The sequence below is a fragment of the Aedes aegypti genome, chromosome 2, assembly GCF_002204515.2.
Source record: "Aedes aegypti strain LVP_AGWG chromosome 2, AaegL5.0 Primary Assembly, whole genome shotgun sequence".
Lineage (NCBI taxonomy): Eukaryota > Metazoa > Arthropoda > Insecta > Diptera > Culicidae > Aedes > Aedes aegypti.
The window spans coordinates 131,239,017-131,262,496 of NC_035108.1; the positions used below are offsets into that span (position 1 = coordinate 131,239,017).

The window sequence follows — 23,480 nt, forward strand, 5'->3', positions numbered from 1 at the left end:
GGAAAAATCTTGACAGGTCTTATGTAAACGTACGGAAGAAACGACTCGTCGTCGTCGTCGCTTCCTCTTCTTCCGTCGAAGGTTCTTCCCCGAGTTTGGGTATTGGGAGGTCACCATGGTTAGTACGTCATGCAAGCACAAAACTGTACCTACCTTATAACGGCCGCTTGCTCCAGGTGGGAATACACTCCTGATGACGGCACCTCCCATGGTTTTGTAGAAGAATCCATAGTCGTTTTGCGTAACAGCATCCGTTGAGTCGGCAGAGCCATCCTGAGCTACGGCCAGCCCGTTGGGACCAAACGAACCCGGATCGGCTGCCTCAACTGGAAGCTGCTGCGTTTGCTGCTGTTCAACTGCTTCTGGATTCTCCATACTGCTGCGTACTGGAGAAGTCGGCGATAATCCTGCCAATAGCGAGGGCGGTGGTGGAGGCAGATAGCTGAATTCACTGAACGGCTGCTGCACACCGTACAATTTCGTTGCGGTGGTCGAAGGGTCGAGGATCAGTTCGTTTTCACTGCTGGTGCGCGAATGCAGCGGGGACACTTTGTTCGATTGAACCGGCGAGAGGGAACTCGAGTTGCAGTACCCGCTCGACGATGTCGTACTGCTCGATCGGGAGTGTGACGGAGACTGAGTGCTGCTGGTTGAGCTGCTTCCGATACCGCCGTTCAGTGTGATCGTCGCCGTTGTCGTTGTGGTTGTTGCTGACGACGGCAGTGGTGGGGGTGGCGGGTGCTGCTTTGGCGTTGGGTGTTATTGTTGCAGTGGCGCACACACAGACACACAAACACAGCGATACAAACACGGATGAACACGAATAATGGATTGTTATGGCATGCGAGGATATGAAATGTAAAGCGAAATTTGAATTAAATTATTAGAATGGTTGGTTTAAAAATGGGATAGTTATCCCAGAGTCACAAAGACCCTATCGCTACAAACTGTTCATAAACTACAAAACGTCTACGAATGTCTTTTTACAGGCTTTTATGGATAGAATTTTAGATCATTGGACTAAAATTCTATCCATAAAAGCCGATCCATTGGGCAAATCCATTGGGAATCAAAGTATCTGAGTATTTATGGATATTCAACGATTATTTTTTGTCCGACATTAATCCTTTTTTTCTGAAGCGTCACTGATTAGCTGATTTCTCCATCAACCCCATAATTCTATATAGGTTGTGAACAGTCTCTTTAGCATTAGCATTGGAATGAAATGGAAGCTACTAAAAAATATTGTGTTATAACACATACTCAAAGTATACTTTATGATCACAGCTGTGGTGAAAGCCCCAGTTTTTGACAAACCTCGTAAAGTTAATATCGTAATTCCTTAGTGGGGATGATTTATCTCAACATTTGGAATTCTAGGTCTTCAGAATGTTGCCATACGTAAACAAGAACTTGAGCTTAATCTGCTATTCATAATCATTATTGATGATCTCGGAAACGGTTACCATCACAATACAATTTGTGATGACAGCGGTTGCAAACTTTGGGTGACGCAATTGAAGGCTAAGAAAAGTTCAAGAAAATTCAAACGTCTCGGGAAACGCTTCCCTCTTATCATGTGACGTTCACCCCGTGCTGTTGCGCTTTAGCACCTCATCTAACCGGTGATCATGGGCGTAGCCAAGTTTTAGAACAGGGGGACCTCATAAGTACATTCATGAATTTCACGCGGAAAGGATCATTCTACACACGTTCCTATTTCTTTCATTGTGAGTAAAGTGAAGGCCAACAAGGCGTCTTGGTTTAATTTATTGACTGAGCAATGGGTTCATTTAATGGCTTAGAAAATTACATTTGGACAAAGACTAGAATGCTATAGGTTATGTTTCCATTGACTGAGAATTTTGCACTGGCAGTTATAGGCTCGGAATTATCCAGGGTTACTTATTGTAGAAGATACTAGAGCTATATAAGTATGTCATACAGGTCATCCAAGATTTATCTAAACAAGCTATCATTCTCATTTCTGTTAAGAAAAATTGCAGAATTTCTCCAGGTATTCCCAAGGAAAGTGTCCCGTTCTTTCTTCAAAGATTTATCTAGGGTTTGTTTCAGTTTTCTCAAGGTACTTTGCCGAAATTTATCTAGAAACTTTTCAATGTAGATCTGATAGAAGATGGAAAGCATTAAAAAACAAAAGGTTTGATTCAATAAGTTTTATACTAACAATAATTTCCAATTATTTTCCAAAAATATCACTAATTATTGAAATAATAAAAAGAAGAAATCCCTTATCGAATAACGATTGTTTAAGTTATTCTGTCAATTACCTGGAAAGCATTCCTAGAGTGATTCATAGAACAGCACTTCAAACTAATTACGGCAAATGAATGGAACAATCCCTGTAGTCATACTTTGAGTAATTCAAGCAGGAATATTTTTAAAAAAATCAATAAATTCTATAGAGTTTCTCGGAATCCCTTTTTTTTATTAACGCGTTAGTCGTCGCGCTGTTGTATTTTGTACAACACTGTTGAAAAAACATCGCTTTTCGTTCACAACAGCAGCGTAGTGGTTCTGACGAAGACGACAGAAAGGTTAAGCAATACATGAGAATGTGCTTAGAAAATTTTTAGAAATTATACAACGCATTTAAAAAAAAACACTGATGACACATCCAGGAGTTCTTTCTTATATTTCCTCTTGGATTTCTTTATAAATCAAAAAAATATTAGAGTTCCTTTCGTATTTTCTCCAAAGTTTATTCCTGACATATCTCATGGGATTTATCAGAATAATACCAACAACTACTCAAAGAATATGCTTTATTGATAATTGTAGCTCATTCATCTCACGATATCGAAGAAATTTTGGGTTTGTACAGAAATAATAAAATCAGAATTGAGGGGCACAAACGCGAAGGGGTGTAAATTTTGAGTTGAGTATACCAAAAAATTCAACTGTTTCCAAGCTTTGCAACGGTATTTTCAGGTGATTTCTCGCCAAAGAGAAAAAATAACATAAATCGAAAAAGATTGGCTTGTATTTTTGGACTCCCATGCAATTTGTATGCAATGGAAAATTGCTGAAGAAACTTCAAAGTCGATTTTTTCAATTGTCACTTACACCCCTTTGCTTTTAACCCCTCCAATTGTTATGAGTGGTCATACTTTGAATTTCCGTACTAACAAAACATATAACGGGCTTTCAGCTTTAATATATTATTAGTAAAAATTCTTCGAATATGCATTGATTCTCAAGTAATATATTCTAGAATTACTCCAGAACTCTGATCGAATTCCTTCATGATGTGCCAGGTTTCTTTCCAAGAATATCTTTTGAAATTATTGGTGAAGTATTTTTATAAGGAATTATCTTCAGATTCGCTGAATATATATTTTTTGTGATTTTCCTAAAGTTATTCATAAATAAAAGCCAATAGGACCTTAAGGAAGGATTAAATGGAGTTCTGAAAACATCTCTGAATTGAATCCTTATGTATCTTCTGAAGAACTCTTGCTAGAATGTAAGAGAAAATATTGAGAGAAAAAATACATTATAATAATTTGAGAGAAACTGCTATATTTTTGGAGGGAATCAAAATATGAAATTTACAGGAATATCTCAATACTATTTTTGTTGATATTACTCTTTAAGTTATGCCTGCAATACTCTAAGGAACATTGCTATAAACAAAATATTGAGGATACTCTAAAAGAATTATCAATTATCTCAGGTTTTCTGAAAACTTCTGGGAGAAAGTCCAAACGAATTCCTAGATACATTAGAAAGACATTATTGGAAGAATCGCCATGGTAAATTTTGGCAAAACTCATAAAACTTGGAAAAATCTCTGGATCATTTTTTTCGGATATCTCTGTTTAGGGTGAGTTATGCTTGAAGATAAATTGTTCAAGCATTTTAGTAATTTCTAATGAAACTTCTCTGGAGAAATCTAAAAGAATTCAGTCTGGTGTTAATTGAGCTTGAGCTTGAGCTTGAGCACGAGCATGATTGGCCACCCGTGGTAGGTACTCCAGTATCGCCAGATGAGCTGCACTTACAAAAGAAACCAACCAGATGACTGCTTGGGACTAACAGACACCTTCAGTGTATAAGTGCTTATGATCTTCTTTTTTTATGGCGATAATGGCGCCTGCCACGTCAACATGCTGACCAATGAGGAGAAGGGGAGGAATTGATGATGCATTCTACTGGCTCCCACAGCATATACCACTGCGTCTACGCCAGTTCATGTGGAAAAGGGTGTAGGGCTATAATGTTTATGGCAGAGAGACTTACTCTGTTTGGTTAGCAGACTGCCTATGTATCAGGCGTAAAAAGGAAGGCGTGCTAAAACGATGGAAGAATGGAAAGCGTACGGAAACGGTTATTTTTTGTCCGTCTTAGGTTCTAGCAAATGCTATGAACTGTGATAAATCAACTGTGATATATGAAGAGTGGAAGACAGAAGCAAGTAAAATAATACAACTACAAAGTACGAGGAAAGGAACGGGCCTGGGATAGAAACCATAGCTTATGAAGCAGAAACGGTAGCCATTGGATTACCAACCCCGTCCGAAGAATTCAGTTTGGTGTTAATTCTGCAGAACTCCAAAAGAAAACGAGTTCTCCATACATTTTTTTATTAGCGTGAGATTTAATCTCATTAACAAATTCCAGAGGTAATTTTGAGAAAAGAGATTGTATGAAATTATCCACAGTAAAATGCTAAGAGAACTGTATAGAGTAATTCTACAATGTTACTTCGGTAGGGCTTATCTGACCTGAGCGATTTCTATTCATCGATAGTATTTTTCGTCAATAACTTCGCTTTATTAGATACATCTGAAATATTTCTTGTTAATGCAACAAGCATTAATGATTTTTCTTCCTACAGCACAAAAGTTTGTTACGAATAGAGAATCAGTAATAACGAACATTTCGCATAAGGACGTATGGCATAATTAGAATTATACGCCTTCTTTAAAATAGTACCTGTTCTTTTATGAAACTACTTTATGTGAAACGTCCATTATGTCAGACGTCCTCATGCGAAAAGTTTGAAGAAATCGATGAATGCAGATAAGCCCTTTGAAATTCCAATGCTGAATGTATCGAGGAATATACTAACAAGGCTGGTAGCGGCCAAACAGCAACATATTATTGACTTTAGTGAATATAATGATCAAAACAATAATATGTTCCGAATAGCCATGCTTGGGTATTAAGATTAAAATATGATAATGTAAAATACTTTGATATATTTTTGATAAAAGTTATGTGTCCGGGAGAAAACTGTGTTGCAAATTACTTTTTCTCAGAAACATGTAACCTTATTACAACAGGTATCATCCCAGGGAAAAGCATGGCTAATAAAGAGCTCATTGGAGATCTTCTTGAGCAGGGGTTGAATTCTGAGAAAATTGAGAGTATCTCTCGCTTATCGCTCTCTGGGTTGGTGATCTAATGAATACCGCTTCTGCTTCATATGCAGAAGGTCAAGAGTTCAATCCCAGGCCTGTCCCTTTCCTCGTAGTAGAGTGCCGGTACCAATGGTTGTAATGTACCAGTAGATTGGACTATGGAATAAAACGTACATTTTTCGATAAAAACGACATGTGTTTTGGTGGATAGATCGCCTCTAGTTTAGTGCATTTGTCAAATTTCAGCTTTTTATTCTATAAAAAAGTCATATAAATAATTAGGTTTACGCAAAAAATTTGCTCCCTTGCACCAATAGTTGCCGTCGTGTTCCAGTAGTGGATCAACGGTTGGAAGCAGTTTTTAAAATGGATGTATAAAAATGAAGAAAAGTCCCAGAGATGATCTTTATGCTTCATTCGTAAGATATTAGTTGCTGTTCCGAGAGAAAAATGTTAAAACTATGTAAAATTTCACCATTTTGTTTAAAATTCCTTGTATCACTCCCGAAGGTCTACTACTGGAGCACTAGCGCAACTACTGGAACACGTGTACCAATAGTGGCTCAAGCGATTTAAGGTTGAAAAATTAGTTTTTTCACTCTTTTTATATTTTTCCCATATAGTAGAGGTTAAAATCTTTCTGTTGACGCACTGTTAAGGCTTTTCGCTATTTTATTATGATTTTTTATAGCTTAGGTAGTCCACTAATGGCACCGGCACCCTAGTTGTTTCTTTCACTTGCTTGTATCTTCCACTCTCAATTTATCACATTCACACCCTATTCGTTAATAGCAAACGCTAGAACCAGAGACGGACAAGAAACCTTTTTTCTACGCTTCCACAACATCATCATTATAGCACGCCTTTCCCTACGCCTGATACAAAAGCAGTCTGCTAAACAAAGAGCAAACGTTTCTGTCATGCCTTTTCCCCAACCCATACACTCCCGCATGAACTGGCGTAGGCACAGTGGTATATACGATCCACTATGGGAGCCAATTTAATGCAACATCCAATGCATTGGGCTACATTCTGACTTGGCAGGCGCCATTGTTGCCTAAAAATAGAAGATCACCAGCACTTGTACACTGAGGGTGTCTGGTAGTCCCAGGCAGTCATTCGGTTGGTTCCTTCTGTAAGTGCAGCTGATCTGGCGATACTAGAGTAGCAACTCTCGCTCTCTGTAACAATCATGAGCGTCGGTTTATCGTCTTCTGCTACTGATTATATCGCGGGACAACCTATCTAAACAAGCTCCAAACCTGGGGGAAATACTGCTAAAATGTGTCCGGGGATTGTTTATCTTTTCAGTAAAAGTAAAACACTTGCCATAAACTTTGCCATAATTTTAATCACAAAGTTTCCCGAGAAACCCGAAAACATTTTTCAATTAATCAACCAAAAATATCAACGTTATATTCATCAGAATATTATCAATAAATCTGTAAAAAATCCGTTCTTTTCTTGACGCTTTAATTTTGAGATCAACAATAATGTTAGTCATTAGAATAACAAAAATCTGCAAAATAATTATTATGTCTTGCTATTTTAGTTTAAGTAGTTTATCTCGATTAATGATTTTTATCGTCAGTAACCGAAAATAGTTACTTTAGTGACCATTTGCATGCAAAAGGTGACTTTATTTACCATTATTTGTGAAAAATTTGACTTAATTGACTTTTTAGAGACCAGGTCAAAAATAGTGACCAAGCAACTTAAAAGTGAGACGCTACCAGCCCTGTAAGAGATTACTCAACATATCTTTGAAACAGTTTTTTTAGAAAGATTGAATATTTCTTATAAGAGTAGGTTTTTTGTTATAATTTTTGGAACATAGTTTTTTGGTAGGAATTGAATAAACAGCTTGTTGTATATTCCATGGGTAAACTTTTCTAACATCTTTAAGAGGCATTTATCAATAAATACCATGTGGTTTAACTGATGACATTCTGGGAAAAAATAGACACTCAATATCTGGAATTCTATTGAAGAAATTTTTCATAAAACTTCAGAAAAAATAGTAACAAAAAGAAAAGCCTGAAGAGGAATTCCTGGGAAACATGTGGATTTTTCTTTAAAAAAAATCTTGGAGAATTTCTGGATGATCTGATTTTAGGACAACAAGTAGATCTGCAAGCAAGCTCCGATACAGAAACTTTTTGAGTTCCAGAACAAACTTTTGTCAAGATGCGTGTGAACTGTTGATGAAACTTCATTATGATTTATGGTAGTTGAGGGACGTTCCGATATTGCGAAGTATTGATATTTGATTCGATACGATTATCGAATCAAAGTAGCGATACCACCGATATATCGATTCAAAATATCGATATACTGAAATATCATATATTATATATTGAATAAAGTAAATTGGTTTATCGCCGTTCAGACTCCTTAGATAAAAACAATCTTTGAATAGGTACTCAAAGTGGTGAATTTGGCAACACTTCCACAACATTCATGATGCCCATATCGAACAATCTTTCCATGGTGTATTTTTATAACACAATTTATTGTTAATTGAATTACAAAGGCGTCCTTTAACCTTGGGTTTGGTTAAATTGTAGAAATTGTTGATAATGTTTGCAAAAATCGAACAAATTTTGGAAAACCATTCGATTTTGGTACAGTGTTTAAATGTATGTTGCCTAAACCAAACGGTGTTATTGCCAGTGTCTGCATATTTCAATATACAGTCAACAACGCCGACCCTCAGAAGGATCCGATTTCGTTGATTTCTTCTTTGTGTGAAAGTTTTTCTGACAATACATGCACGAATCTGATAGAGCGTGCATTCAGTTTTTCAATTACTTTTTCTACATTGAAATTCATCCGCCTAGTGACATTCGGTGGCAGCAAATTTAATTTTGCCTGGGAAAAAAATATTTTTTTTTTATCAAAACATCCACAAATTGCAAAAGTAATACATCCATGATTCATCAACTGGAGGCATGACATTGCCATTTTCTTACACCAATAATAAAAAATTCAGCTGTATTTTTTAACATTCAATTCTCCATTCAGTGCCTCTAGGTTAAATTGAATATTGAAATAACACCACCAGTTGGTGAAACTGAATGTGTGTGTGTTGCAACCACTCTCTTTCTCGTCGCATTCTCTCTTATAGTCAGATTGGCTTCGTGCTAGCGGAGTTTGTTTTTGATCGTTTCCGTGCTGATCGGGAGTCATTCGCCTGAATTTTTACGACACTGGTTGTTGCCAACATCGAGTCAGGTTCAGTATTTTCACCGATATGGACATGAATATCTTCTGTTGAGTATGCAATTCAAACGGAAACTGCTTTTTTTAATACATTTTTTTTTTGTGGAAAACCCTTCAATTGTTTTCCATATATTATTATATCGGTAGGAAATATCGATACCACCGATATATTGAATTGAAAATATCGATACAAAAATATCGATTATCGCAAGCAAAATATCTATATTCCGAAATATCGGAAGTATCGGAACGTCCCTATCATTGATAAAAGCCTGATAATTTGGTGTTCTCCAAAACAATATCTTCAATTCTAATAAGATGCATTGATTCACAGGCAGTTTCTCAAAAACTTAAACACAAGATTTATTTCCGTACTTAGAGGGAGAGTAACGTCCCCTTGCTATCCTCTGGCTACACCCACGCTGGTGCTAGCTGTGGCGCTCAAATCACGAGGATCGTGAAAAAGAGTATTTTCAAAAAGGCGAAAGAACAAAAAACGCACACGCTATCGCCAAAACGGCAACGAATTGTCAAATCGGTGGGTGGGGTTAGTTGGGGAAATGTTTTCACATTCAAACCATATAGTACTCAACTGATGGATGGCTTGCAATTGGTCGTTTCTTAAAATAGGATCAAACACACACGACACACGTATCATCGGATGGCATCGTCAAAAGGCAAAACATTCAAACTGGTGGGGGGGTTCACACGAGAAGGAAAAGCTTATCCGTACTATTCGCAGACCAAGATTTGTACTTACGTTGGTGGCATACGGAGAGTGCGAGCGACCGTTCAGATTGGCATGGGCGTTGAGGGCTGCGGAGATGGCTTGGACTCCAGACTTTTGACCGCTGTGATGGATGACAAAAAACGTTGATTAGAATTATCGCAATTTCAGAAGAACTTTAGATGGTCAGGCAGCACAGAGAGTAATGAAAGCGAAATCGAAAATAAGGGGCGAAAATGAAAACTTCTACTGAAAAAACACACACGCAAAACTAGTTCAACCTGGGTGGGTTGGTGGAGAAGGCAGAGAAGGTAGATAACAGCTTGTCACACCTCACCGCTTGTTGACCTGACTCAAGTGCGATCGATGATGAGAACGATTCAAATAGTTACTTACAATGTTGTTGTCGAATGGCTCGGCGATACTCTGAGAATGCATTTAGTTTACGGGTGGGAGCACGTTTATAGAGGTATTCACCGTTGATAGTGAGCCGATTGTTTGTAGGTTGACTCATAAAACGCAGGTTTACTAGGAAATTATATGACTAAAGTTTGAACGTTCGTCAGTGTGTTGTATCGTTTTCGCTGCTAATCGCAGCCTATAAATTACTTCAATAATAGTGAATGTCTTCGTAGTATATATAGTGGTGAGCTCACCAAAAGCAAAAACCCAATCAAACAAAAAAGAAAAACAACATATGCTAGCAATATTCTTGAGAGAGCCCTTTCCCAAGAATGCCAAATTGGGTTCTCCTTTTCATAATGATTACTTGATTTGGGAAAAATTGAAGTAAATCATTTATTGCATTTTTGATCTCTTCAGGTGACTTTTACTCGCTTGAGACTTTTATTTGTTTTTTTTTTTATATGCTCGAATTGCGGGGGCAATCCTAAGTCCAATTTTTTGGGCTTGCCCTTTGCGTAGGCGAGTCGTCGAGGTTCGTGCTAGGCAGATGAGAGAAAATATCCGTTACGATAACGGTCGTTTCCGGAATCGGCTTGGTAGAGTATCGAACAATGCTCATTTTTCAGTTAACGATCGCTTGATCAAGAATCATCCCTCTCAGGAAGATCATAATCATGCTCATTCACAATCTAATTTTAATCCGTCGGGTAGCCGTTCGAATCTTTTAACTTTGAATGTATCTACCCACGGAAAATCCTTTGCCGATATCGTAGCAGGTAATTTTAACTCCACCCCTATTCATACTATGAGTACCCATTCTACTTGTTTCAAATCAAATACAAAAACCCGGCCGCCACAGCAAACTTCTACTCCGCCTCATCGTCTATCAAAAATTCTAGCGGAAAATCATCAAATGTACCCACTTCAAGAGATATGTCTGCCTCTGATTTTAATTTTCAACTGAAGCAGTCCAAGTTGGTGTAAAATTTACTAATCGAATTGGTATTGGATTACGTTTTTCTAATGGGTACAATGAATAATAATTTAAATATTTAAAGTTGGAATGCTCGTTCGTTGAATGGTAAAAAGGACGAGCTGTTTAATATTCTTACAGCTAATAACGTGCATATAGCAGTTATTACTGAAACATATTTTAAACCTGGATCCAAACTAAAACAAAAGATCCTAACTTTTTTGTTTATCGTAATGATCAACTTGATGGGGCATGTGGAGGAGTTGCAATCATCATTCATAGAAGTATAAAACATCAACTGTTTTCATCATTTGAAACTAAAGTTTTTGAAACTTTAGGTGTTTCTGTTGAAACACAATTTGGTAAATATACTTTCATAGCTGCCTATTTGCCTTTTCAATGCTCTGGACAGCAAGTTAATTTGCTCCAAACTGACTTGCGAAAATTGACTCGCAATAATTTTTGTCATTGGTGACTTTAATGCCAAACATCGGTCATGGAATTGTTCTCAAAGTAATTCCAACGGCAGAATTTTATTTGATGAGTGCTCTTCAGGATATTTCTCAGTTCAATACCCTGATAGCCCTACATGTTTTTCCTCTTCTAGAAATCCATCTACGATTGATTTGGTCTTAACCGACTCTAGTCATCTTTGTAGCCAACTGATTACTCATGCTGATTTTGATTCTGATCATGTCCCTGTTACATTTCAAACATTTCATGAAGCGATTCGTAATCCTATCAGCTCCACTTTCAATTATTTACGAGCCGGCTGGAATATATATGAAACAAATATTGATTCTTATCTTGATGTTAACATTTCTTTACAAACAAAACTTGATGTTGACAATGCTCTTGAAACTTTAACAAATTCGATTGTTGAAGCAATTCCAAAATTTTAATCCGTACTCAGGACTTCGAAAATATTCTCAATCAAGAGAACGTTTTCGAAAATTCCTGGCAGACTGATTTGGAAGAAGTGAGAATTTAAAAATATGAAAGCTCCTGGCGATGATGGAATTTTCTACATCCTCGTCAAGAAACCTCCAGAAAGTAGCTTATCATTCTTAGTTGATATATTTAACATATGTTCTCAATCAGCATATTTTCCTGACAAATGGAAAAATGCTAAGGTTGTTCCAATTTTAAAACCAGCCAAAAATCCTGCAGAAGCTTCTAGCTATCGTCCAATCAGTTTGCTTTCTTCCATCAGGAAACTTTTTGAAAAGGTCATTTTTAACAGAATGATGGCCCACATAAACGAAAATTCAATTTTTGCCAATGAACAGTTCGGATTCCGCCATAGACATTCGACCACTCATCAACTTTTACGTGTAACAAATTTGATACGTTCCAACAAATCTGATGGCTATTCTACTGGTCTTGTTCTTCTAGACATAGAAAAAGCATTCGACAGTGTTTGGCATGAAGGTTTGATTGTAAAATTAAAAAACTTTAAAGTTCCAACATACATTGTTAGAATAATTCAAAGTTATCTGTCAAATCGTACACTTCAAGTTAATTATCAGAACTCCAGATATGAAAGACTTCCTGTAAGAGCTGGTGTTCCCCAAGGCAGCATTTTGGGACCAATATTATACAACATTTTCACATCTGACTTACCTGAGTCACCTCAGGGATGTCAAAAATCTTTGTTTGCGGATGACACAGGTCTCTCCGCCAAAGGACGAAGTTTTCGTGTCATCTGTAGTTGATTGCAAAAAAGTTTGGATGTTTTTTCTTCATTCTTGCAGAAATGGAAGATTTCTCCATATGCTTCCAAAACTCAACTAATAATATTCCCACATAAACCAAAAGCTCTTTGTTTGAAACCTTCAAGTAGACATGTGGTCACAATGAGAGGGGTTCCAATAAATTGATCAGATGAAGTTAAGTATCCAGGGCTCATGCTAGATAAGAATTTAACTTTCAAAAATCACATTGAGGGCATTCAAGCCAAATGTTATAAATATGTAAAATGTCTCTATCCCCTTATTAAAAAAAAATCAAAACTTTGTCTTAAGATCAAGCTTTTGATATTCAAACAAATGTTCAGGCCAGCCCTGGTGTATTCTGTACCAATATGGGTTAGCTGTTGTAATACTACGAAAAAAGCTCTGCAGAGAATTCAAAATAAAATTTTGAAAATGATTCTGAGGCTTCCTCCCTGGTATAGTACCAATGAGTTACATAGAATATCCAATGTTGAAACATTGGAACAAATGTCAAATAAAATCATTAATAATTTCAGGCAAAAATCGTTGCAATCTTCTATTGCCACGATTAATGCGTTATATGTTTAGGTTAAGTTAGATTAAGTATATTGAAATCGTTATTTTTTCTCTTATAAGCAGATGAAATCAACTCACCTGTAAAAAATCTGAACTGCTACGGCAAATGAAATGTAATATGATGTTAACATAATGTTAATAAAATCCAAATTGAGCAATTCTCGCTGAAACCAGGCCGCCATCGGCACCCATCGTTAGAATTCCAATTTTATGTCTCTGATCGCTAGCTTTCGATAAAACTTAAGGGTGGTCCTTTTTGTTTTCTCAAATTGGTGGACCCCTCGTACGCCAGCTAGCTGAACAGTTTGCAAAAAAGCCCATTTTTTGATAAATCTTGGGTATTTCTTCACGTGATATGTCTCATATTTCCCTTGGAACACATACCAAACTTAATGGCATCGTATAGAGAAAGGATATAGCTTTCATTTGAAGTTAAAAAAAATCCGGCGGCCATTTTGAATTTGGCCGCCATCTTGAATTTTGTTAGAAAAATCGTTTTTTCACCATTAGCGCACCGCTCGTTTTGAATTCTGAGATCACCATCAGAAAGCTGAGGAAAAATTGCGTAAGATAGGCTACAGAAACTAGGTGTGCAATGGTATTTACCCTATGAAATGAACGATTTTCTAAAACATGTTCCACGATTTTGACGTATATGGCGAGTGCAATCAATGCAAACATCATTTTTGGTACAACAAAGATACAAGTTTTCAATAGTTGGTGTATTTTTCGAGTCAGATGAAGAATAGGAGTATTATTTTGAGTAAAAAAAATCTGGCGGCCATCTTGGATTTTGACGCCATCTGGGTTTTAAGTAGTAGAATGAGTTTTCACCTTGATAACACTCAACATGTTGAATTTTAATGCCACCGTTACACTTACTATTCTTCTTGTTCTTCTTTTTCCTGACGTTACGTCCCTACTGGAATAGAGCCAGCCCCTAAGCTTCAAAAATAAATTAACAAGTAGAATTTTTTAACGCTTATTTGCCACCTGAATGATTGTTCTGCATATATGCGAGTTGAAAAATAGCATTAATTCTTTCATTTATTTGGTCTTAAACCATTGATAGAAATGAACAATCTGTTGAACAGATAAAATAAGATAAGAAATAAAGAATCTGTTTGTTTTTTAACGGAGATATTTAATTAATTAAACATGAAGAGCGCTGAGATGGTAAAAAATCATTCTACTGCTAAAAACTAAGATAGCGTCGAAATCCAAGATGGCCACCAGATTTTCCAAACTCAAAATGATTCACCTGAGTTTCGGCATTACGTCCACATTAGAACAAAGCCTGCTTCTCACCTTTCAATTTCGCTATTTTTCACATGCATGTTGGGTGTTAGTAAAAACAATACTTTATGATTCAGAAAATCATGGATTTTTTTTGCTTAAAAATTTAAGATTTCCATTCTAAATTAATGCACTTTTGGAAATGTTTTACGTTAAAACTACAGATATTACCACAAAACTTACTAATGTTCCAACGCACAATTTATAAACTTCATTCGATGACAAAAAAAGCATATGGTAAAAAAAAAATTGTTTATTTCAATCAATGTTTTTGGACGGTTTTTATTCATAAAATTTATTTATTCATAATAACTGAATTCAAAGATATGTCGAAGAAATATTCTGTTATTAAAAATCGTATTATAAAAGAAAATTCCTATTTAATAACCTGTATTTATAACTAATAAAGCTGAGTATCAGGCTCGGTTCCACTAGGGACGTAACGTCAGGAAAATGAAGAATAATAAGAAGAAGAGTATACAAAACCTTGTTTTTATTGGTAACCTCTAAATTCGACATGCTGAGTGCTATCAAGGTGAAAAATTCATTCTACTAGTCAAAATCAAGATGGCGTCAACATTCAAGATGGCCGCCAGATTTTATCACTCTAAATAATACTCCTATTCTTCATCTGACTCGAAAAATACACCAACTATTGAAAACTTGTATCTTTGTTGTACAAAAAATGATGTTTGCATTGATTGCACTCGCCATATACGTCATAATCGTGGAACATGTTTTAGAAAATCGTTTATTTCATAGGGTAAATACCATTGCACACCTAGTTTCTGTAGCCTATCTTACGCAATTTTTCCTCAGCTTTCTAATGGTGATCTCAAAATTTAAAACGAGCGGTGCGCTAATGGTGAAAAAACGATTTTTCTAACAAAATTCAAGATGGCGGCCAAATTCAAAATGGCCGCCGGATTTTTTTTAACTTCAAATGAAAGCTATATCCTTTCTCTATACGATGCCATTAAGTTTGGTATGTGTTCCAAGGGAAATATGAGACATATCACGTGAAGAAATACCCAAGATTTATCAAAAAAAGGGCTTTTTTGCAAACTGTTTAGCTAGCTGGCGTACGAGGGGTCCACCAATTTGAGAAAACAAAAAGGACCACCCTTAAGTTTTATCGAAAGCTAGCGATCAGTGACATAAAATTGGAATTCTAACGATGGGTGCCGATGGCGGCCTGGTTTCAGCGAGAATTGCTCAATTAGGATGATAGTGTTGTCTAATAACACAGAACACCTAGATATAAGAAATGAATGTAATGTTTGGAATGATACTAATAAAGAAATAAAAAAAAAGAAAATAAAGACATCGATTTGATGAGAACAGATATGAATCTTGTGCTCACAAATGATGAATCCTCAATAATCAATTGTCTAAAATTTACTTACTCTCGATAATGATTATTAAAATTACCATCATTCACTCTGATACCAAACAAGTTGTTGAATTCATCCATGAAAGAAATGCTAAATAACATCACTTCCATAATACTTTTCACTTTAACACACCATTAACCCTACTTAAGTAACTAGAATCGTTTTCATCACAATAGCGTTACTTTTTCATATCAAGTCACGATCACTAGCACTAGAAATTTCACTATTACTGTTCTACTCATACTCAGTCCACTTGAGTTTTTTTTCTGTTAAACTACATACATAATGTAGTCTTCTAGGACTAAAATGGTTTCGCCAGGTATGCTGATTGCGGGTAGCCAGTATGAAAAGAAAGAAAAGAAGAAAAGAGAAACGAAAAGACAGAAAAGCAAAGAGATAGCAGAGAAAAGAAACCATTTTGGTTGGAATTCAAGAGATAGAGCGATAGCGCAGAAGATTGTGATGGCGTTGTTGGGTGCGTGCGCATAAGTTGTTGATACGAGGGCGATGCTTCAGGCTCCATGCTTCATTCCGCATATCCGATTCTACTAGTTCGCTAGATTTGGGCGTGATTCGGTAGGAAGTGGCAGGGTGGGAAGGAGTCATCGTTCTTATACGTACGGTTTGGTGATCGTGACCGGGACCATTCCGTTGGTGCCAGGAGGCGGACTCTGGAGAGCCGCCAGCCGGGCGTGGATGTCGCAGTACAACTTGTCGTTCAGGTTGAAGTATCCCTGGTTCTTGAGCGACGATCCACAGGTGGCGCACTTGAAGCAATCGGCGTGCAGGTTCTTGTCCTTGATGCGCACGAACACGCCGCTGGGGGTTGTTGGGGTGTGTTTTGATTGTGGTGGGTGGGTGATCCGTGATTGGCAGTGTCGAGTTTCGTGTTTACGTAGATTTTCAAATCACAGGTAGGGACAAATTCAACACAAGATTTTTTTCACGGTGATCGAAAATATAAAAACAAGAAAATTAAACTCATGCAACTCAGTTTTGGCTGGGGATTTGAAGTAACCGTCCAAAATTGGGGTAGATTTCCTCAGTCACTCATTCGCTTAGCACAAACACGCGCATGCAAGGTACAAAGTCAATATTAAGGTGTCCAAAAGATCACTTTGTCAGCTACGGGTTCAAGGTTGAGCCCCAAAAGTTACAATCAAACTCTAATAGATGACGTTTTGGAAGATACCCGTTGAGATTTCTGAAAAAAAAGTTCATTTTTCTGGCAGTTATCAAAAAATATTACTAGTTAAAGAAAATTCCGTGATACCTTTTATTTGATATTTGTTGCGGTTCCCTCGGACTCCAAATTATATTGGAAAAATCTTTTACTTTATGTTTTGCTCGCAAATTTAGCGTATTGTCTTTTTAGAATATTCTATTTTTTGGAATATTGTTGATAATACGATCTTATATATAAGCCGCTATCGCCAAAAATGGCATTTAACCAAGTAGGTATTCATAGCGTCGGTAGGGGTGTAAGTAAACCACAAGCTCTCTGATCGCGTTGTTGGTGGTTCGATACTGGATTGCGATTTTTTTTTATTTCTAGTAAGCTTAATGGAAATATCGTATAAGAATCAAAACTTTTTCTTATGGCAAAATATTATAGTAGATTCGCATTCGAAGTTGCAGTGTAGTTTCAACTACGGATGTCATGTTAAAACAAAATTTGATAATTAGACCCGTTTTGGCCTTGGGTAAAGACTTTTTACCTCCGACTTTTGGCGATTTTTCAGCTCTTTTTGGAAATGGTCCCAGATAGGTCAATTTCAGTGTCTTTTCTTAACCTTCCTAATGCATTAAGAAAAAGTTACACATTATGCATTAAGGAGCAAAAATGACATATGACTCTGAAACGCTCTCAAAATTAAATTTTTGAGCTAATGAAACATATGAAAGATATGGAACCCCAGAATGGAACGTGGGTATGACCATTCTGGGCACAATGATACAAAGACACCTGGAATATGTTTCAGAAGGAAATGGTACTTATCATATTCAGTAGTTTCTACGCATGCATGGTTCGACGGTTCAAATTTCATGGTTTTTCATTCCGATTCCAGAGCATGAAGAAGACCAACAACTAGATTTGGCCGGATTTGGTCGGGGTATTCCGGAACCAGTTCCGGTAGGGTGTGATGTGAACATTTTTAGACCTTAATATAGTTCTTCATATAGTTCTGTCAAAATTTATGATTTTTCATCCAGATCCAAAAAGACACGGTGCCAAATATCAAACATAAAATTCTTCTTCTTGTTTCTGGCGTAACTTCCCAACCTGATGAATTTTTGGCTTTACTTTTGACAGCAATCGCTATTTTGGGACCAATTCAAATGGGTCAAACCTCCAGAGATTCCTTCAAAAATTCCTCTTGCAATATCTTCAGGCACTCTTCCAGGGATTTTTCAAGGAATTCATTCGGAGAGCTCCAGAGAGTTTATCAGAAAATTTTCTGAGACCGTAATCCCTAAAGTGATTTCTCCAGGGATTTCACCAGGGGTCTTTTGCCAGAAATTTCTCCAAGAAGAGCTTATGTTCACCATTAGACATTTAAGATCGGTTTTGATAGGGCTTCAGGATTACCATTAGCAATTTCTCCAGGAATTCTTCAAAGGATTATTCAAGGAATTTTTGCAAGGATATTTTTACAGGGATTACTTTATTTAGAGATTTTGCAAGGTGTTCTTGTCTCCAGTGATTCCTTCATAGATTCTTCCAGTAAAATACTTACTGGGATTCTTACAGGAATTTCTCAGATGATTCTTTAGGAATACTCCGGAAAATTCATGGCGATTTCGCCAAGGATTTGTCAAGCGATTTCTTCTGGTATTCTTTGAGAGATTCCTCTAGAAAATCTTTTAGAGACTTCTCCAAGGATTGCTTTAGAAAATCTTTGCAAAGATTCTTGCAGAGATATCCTCAAGGCATTATCCAGGAATTGCTACCTTAAGAGAATAATCTCTTTAAGAATTACTCAATGATTTTTTTTTATGATTTCTTCAGAGTTTCCTCCGGGGATTCCTCCAGGGGTACATTCAAAGATATCTCCAAGTAGTTCTCTCGAGATTCGTCCTGGAATTATTCCGAAGAATTTTTTCTGCGATTCTCTCTAGCTTCGCTCTATGGATTTAACGAGGGTGATCCATTTCACATAATAGACGTTTCGCATAAACATACTGCTTCATGCGAAACGTCTATTATTCAAAACGTGTTTATGCGAAATATATCTATATTATAAGAACAGGTAGCATTTTAAAGAAGGCGTATGATTCTCTTTATGCCAAACGTCTATTATGTGAAACTTTCATTCATAATGCGGAACGTTCCGCCCCCGGATTTTACTAGCTCCTCCAGGGATTTCATCATTTCTTCAAGTGTTCTACAATTCGCGAATTTCTCAAGAATTTTATCCAGGAACTACCAGGAAAATTGCTATATGACTTTCTCCAACGATCTCTCCAGATAATCCTACAGGGATTCCCCACTGATTTCTCGAGAAATTCGTTCTGAGCATCCATAAAAATCATCCAGTGATTCTTCCAAGAGTTTGTCTTGAAATTCTCCCGGAGACTCTTCCATAAATTTCTTCAGGAATTCCATCAAAAATTGTCCTAACAGTCTCTCCAGTGATTATATTAGGAAAATGTGTACAAAAATTCCTCCAGTAAAATCTCTACACTGATTTATTTTGGAAAATCTCTTCATGGATTTCATCAGATATTTCTCCATGGATTCCTTCAAAGTTCCAGGGATTTTTTCAGAAAAATCTCTATTGGAAGTTTTCCCGGGATTTGTTTTGGGATTCAGCAAATATCTTCAGTGATTCTTCCTGGGATACCTCCAAGGATTTTGTAGAGAGTTATCCAGATATGCATCCAGGAGTCCTTCAGAGATCAACTCAGACACTCCTTCCTACTCTAGAAAATCTCTACAGGGTTTTCTGCAGAGATATTTCCAGATTTTTCTTCAGGAATTCCTTTAAGAATTGCTCCAGAATATCTCTAATGATTTCTACTTGAAATTGTTCAAGGCATGAGCTGGTAGAGAATCGACTACTTAATGTAATTATTCGTCTTTGCAGTCTTGATTATAAAAATGCAGTTGATGGTTAAAAATAAAACTTGCGTAGCCGAAAAGCTTTTTTATGTTCCAGAAATTTCTGCAGGAATTCCTCCAGTGATTTTTTGGGAAGCCCTCCATAGGTTCGTGCAGGATTTTTTCCAGTAATTTCACCGGGGATTCTTCAAGATTTTTTCACGAAATTCGTCCAATAATTGCTTTAGAAATCCCTCTAGGAAATCACCATTTCTCAAAAAACTTCTTCAGGTAAGAAGTTCCTGGAGGAAGCTCTAAAAAAATCGCGGTGGGAATCCTGGAGGACTTCTCATTTCCTTTGAAAAAAAAAAATCCTGGAGGAATTCATAAGTGAACCTCTGTAGGAATTTAAAAAAGGAATTCTGGGAGGAATCCCCGGAGATTTTTTGGAAGTCCATAACGAATCCTTGGTGAAATTTCAGAGGGAATTCCTGAAGGATTACCTGAAAAAAAAATAGAATAATTGATTTTCCTGGGAGATTTCCTGTAGGAAACTCTTAAGAAATCTCTATTGGAATTATTTGTAGAATTCCTATATGAATTCTTGGTGGAATCTTCGGATGAAATCCTGGAGCGATTTCTGAAGAAAATATGAGGAATAATTCCTATAGAAATCTCGAGGGGACTTCCTAAATAATTTGAAGAGAAATCAATTGAGAATATCGGAAGTAATCCTTTAAGAAATTTTCGCAGTGTAACCTGGAGAAAGCCTTGAAGACATCTCTTCTAAAATCCCTAAAAATATGATCCTAGAGGAATCCTCTGAGATGTCTCTAAAAGACTTTTTGGAGGAAAACTCCTGTCAAAATTACAATATGAATCTGTTTAGAAATATCATTGTTAAGGTTCCAGGTGTCCTTGTGCCATTGCACAATGGTCCAAATCAACATTTTAGCAGGAAAAAGTGTTTTCTCTGTTCTCGTTGATTTTAGACGTTTTTGAACGTAATTGAATTTTGCATCTTCTAAGGCTGTGAATCGTTTCACCAATTCGTTTGGCTATTAGTTAAAATTTTACATTTCGATAGCTATTTTCCCCTCAAATGGTTAAATTGAACTTCGCGGTAGACCCATTTGAGCTTTGACAGTCGAGTAGTTATTTTCAGCTCTTTTTGGAAATGTTTTTTGGAAATAGTTATTTCTGAACAAAATTGACAGGTGCTTAGTTATTCTCAAATCCACGAGAGCAGAAAATGACTTTCGAACTGTCATTTTTAACCATGCTCCAGAGCAGGGTTATTTTTAACCGGCGGGGAAATAACTATCGAGCTGTCAAATTTTAACTAAAAGTTAAACGAATAAGTGAAACGGTTCACAGCCTAAGAAAAAAGTTAAATAGGCCATATTCAGATATACATTTGAGTGTAGAACTAGCCCTCGTGCGTTAAAATACACTCAAATAAAGATTTAAAAAAAAAAAAAAAAAAAAAAAAAGATATACATTTGGACTCAAACTTTTCTGACAGCATTTTTTTTTCAAATGTTACTATGAACAACTTTGTCGAAGACACTTTTGATCTAGCTCTCCATTTGAGCTTAGTAAATTGATTCTGAAAGTTTTGACTTAGGGTGGACCCGAAAAATCAGTTACTATGGTCTAGCTTTTTTGTTTTCAGTTTTACGTGAATGTAGTCTACAAAAGAGTTGTAGAGGAAGTAATGATACTCATTTTTGCTAAACATTGAAAGTTTGTAGTTCTTGTGATTCTGAAGTTATATGCAAAGTAAAGTGAAAAACTATGAAATTTCAGACGAATATTGAGTTTCTAAGTCTATTTTTGGAGCAAAAATTCTAAATTTACAAAAATTAAAAATTTTGAAGACAACATTTACGTCAAACTGACAACAAAAAAGTTAGACCATAATAACTGGTTTTTCGGGTCCACCCTATGTTAAAACTTTCAGAAACAATTTACTTAGCTTAAATGGAGAGTTAGATCAAAAGGGTCTTCTACAAGGTTGTTCAAAGTAACATTTTCTAAAAGTTTGCAAAAGAGCACAGCCACAAATTTCATCAAACAAAAAAGTTTGATTCAAAATGTATACCTAAATAAGGGCCACCCCATGCAACTTTTTTCTTAGAAGATGCAAAACTCAATTACGAATAGCTTCTCTGAAGACGTCGAACGTCTAAAATCAACGAGAACAGAGAACACACTTTTTCCTGCTTAATTGTCGATTCGAACCATTGTGCATTAGCCACCTTAATGACAAGTACTGTGACTTCACTCTAGACGGCGAAATTTCGAACTTAGGGAATATTCTCGGCTATTCTTAGATATTGTCTATTATTATTATTCTAGATCTTTGTGGACAATACTCTTGAAATGATCTGAGCTGGGATTTTAAAATGTTGAAGTGTGAAGCCCAAACATGTCAAGTTTGAAACTCAAATTGTTTAGAAGAAACATAAATTTAAGGCGGAAATAAAAGGTACAAGGTACTCTATGGAGCTACAATCTATTTTTTTGATTCTCTATTAAGATTCTGCTCAGAGTCTTCGAATACATTAAAAAGAGATAGTTTTCGATGATTTTAAAAATCTGAACACAAAATAGATGCGTAGATTGTCTTTAAAGCAAATTGGCTTCGTAACTGTGGGGCTAGGGATATCAGTCGTTTAGGCATATTGTGCTAAAGAGTCTGGGTTCAATTCCCACTTCAGATGGAGAAAACTTTACGTAAACCGAAAAAAGCTTGGTGTTACGTGTTGTCCGTTGCCTAATGTTCACGATTGTTCAGTATGTGCAGCCTTTGGCTGAAGGCGTGGTAAATTGTTAAAATTGTATTTTACAAAATGATTGTTTTCAGATAATTTGTAATTTAAGGGATCCGAATAAATTGAAAAATTGCGTATCACGGAATTTTCCTGACCTGAAAACATCTGCATCAGGTTGAACGTCTCGTTAGAAATATATTTTTAATACAAATCACGAAAACCGGCCTTTTTTGCAGAAATCTTAACGATGCAACCGCTAAACGACTTTTTAGAGCTCTCCCCATACAGAAGTTTCTTTGTTACATCCTCATCTACCGTTTGGGGTTGAGCCCCCAAGTTTTCTTTCAAAGCGAAATTTTGGAACACCTTAGTCAATATATTATATCCAACGAAAAATCGTATCGAGCAGACTTGTCGACAGTCTGCTTGATATGCGTGATAGATCTTCGCTTCAACTCTCTTGTTTCAAATATAATACAACTCCTCTCTGTGAATGGCGAGCTTTGGGAAAACGGAATGGCCTGTAATTTTTGTCGATAATCTTACTCTGGATGAATCTTCGGAGGAATTCCCGCCCTCGGAGCAGTCTGCGGAGCTGGTCGAACTGGTACGGGAGCTGGAGCCGGAGCTGGAACCTGGGCTGGAGCAGGAGCAGATGGCGCCATCATCGGAGGTCTCGGCAGTGGATGGTGAGGAGCCTGTTGCTGCTGCTGCGGATGATGCTGCTGAGGTTGCGTCTGGGGCTGCGGATGCGGATGGTGCAGCATTTGTGGCGGAACTGGAGACCTGGGCTTGGTCAAGGAACCTACCGGGAGACGGCCCGCCGTGGCATAGCCGCCGATCGCGTGACTTTGGGTCGCATAGAAGTGCGACGAGGCTGATTCCAGTTTGTGGATTGAATAATGAGATTTGTTTGAGAAGATGCTATCTGTATTCCACACAGAAAGGTTTTGATAGTCACACAGA

General features: G+C 36.9%; 1 protein-coding gene across 8 annotated transcripts in view; it reads right to left on the reverse strand.

Annotated features, from left to right (window-relative positions):
* LOC5566824 (PDZ and LIM domain protein Zasp) overlaps nucleotides 1–23,480 on the reverse strand; it is a 257,834-nt gene that overhangs the window by 22,711 nt on the left and 211,643 nt on the right. For 4 of the 8 annotated variants that reach the window (XM_021842378.1, XM_021842377.1, XM_021842376.1 and 1 more), the window contains 3 exons: nucleotides 16,317–16,514; nucleotides 9,370–9,460; nucleotides 154–741 (listed from right to left, as the gene is read on the reverse strand). In XM_021842378.1, the coding sequence (XP_021698070.1) occupies nucleotides 154–741; nucleotides 9,370–9,460; nucleotides 16,317–16,514 (877 nt within the window). Of the gene's footprint in view, nucleotides 1–153; nucleotides 742–9,369; nucleotides 9,461–15,707; nucleotides 15,994–16,316; nucleotides 16,515–23,060; nucleotides 23,443–23,480 lie in introns of those variants that run through there. The other 4 variants (XM_021842380.1, XM_021842379.1, XM_021842382.1 and 1 more) reach the window with 4 other exon arrangements.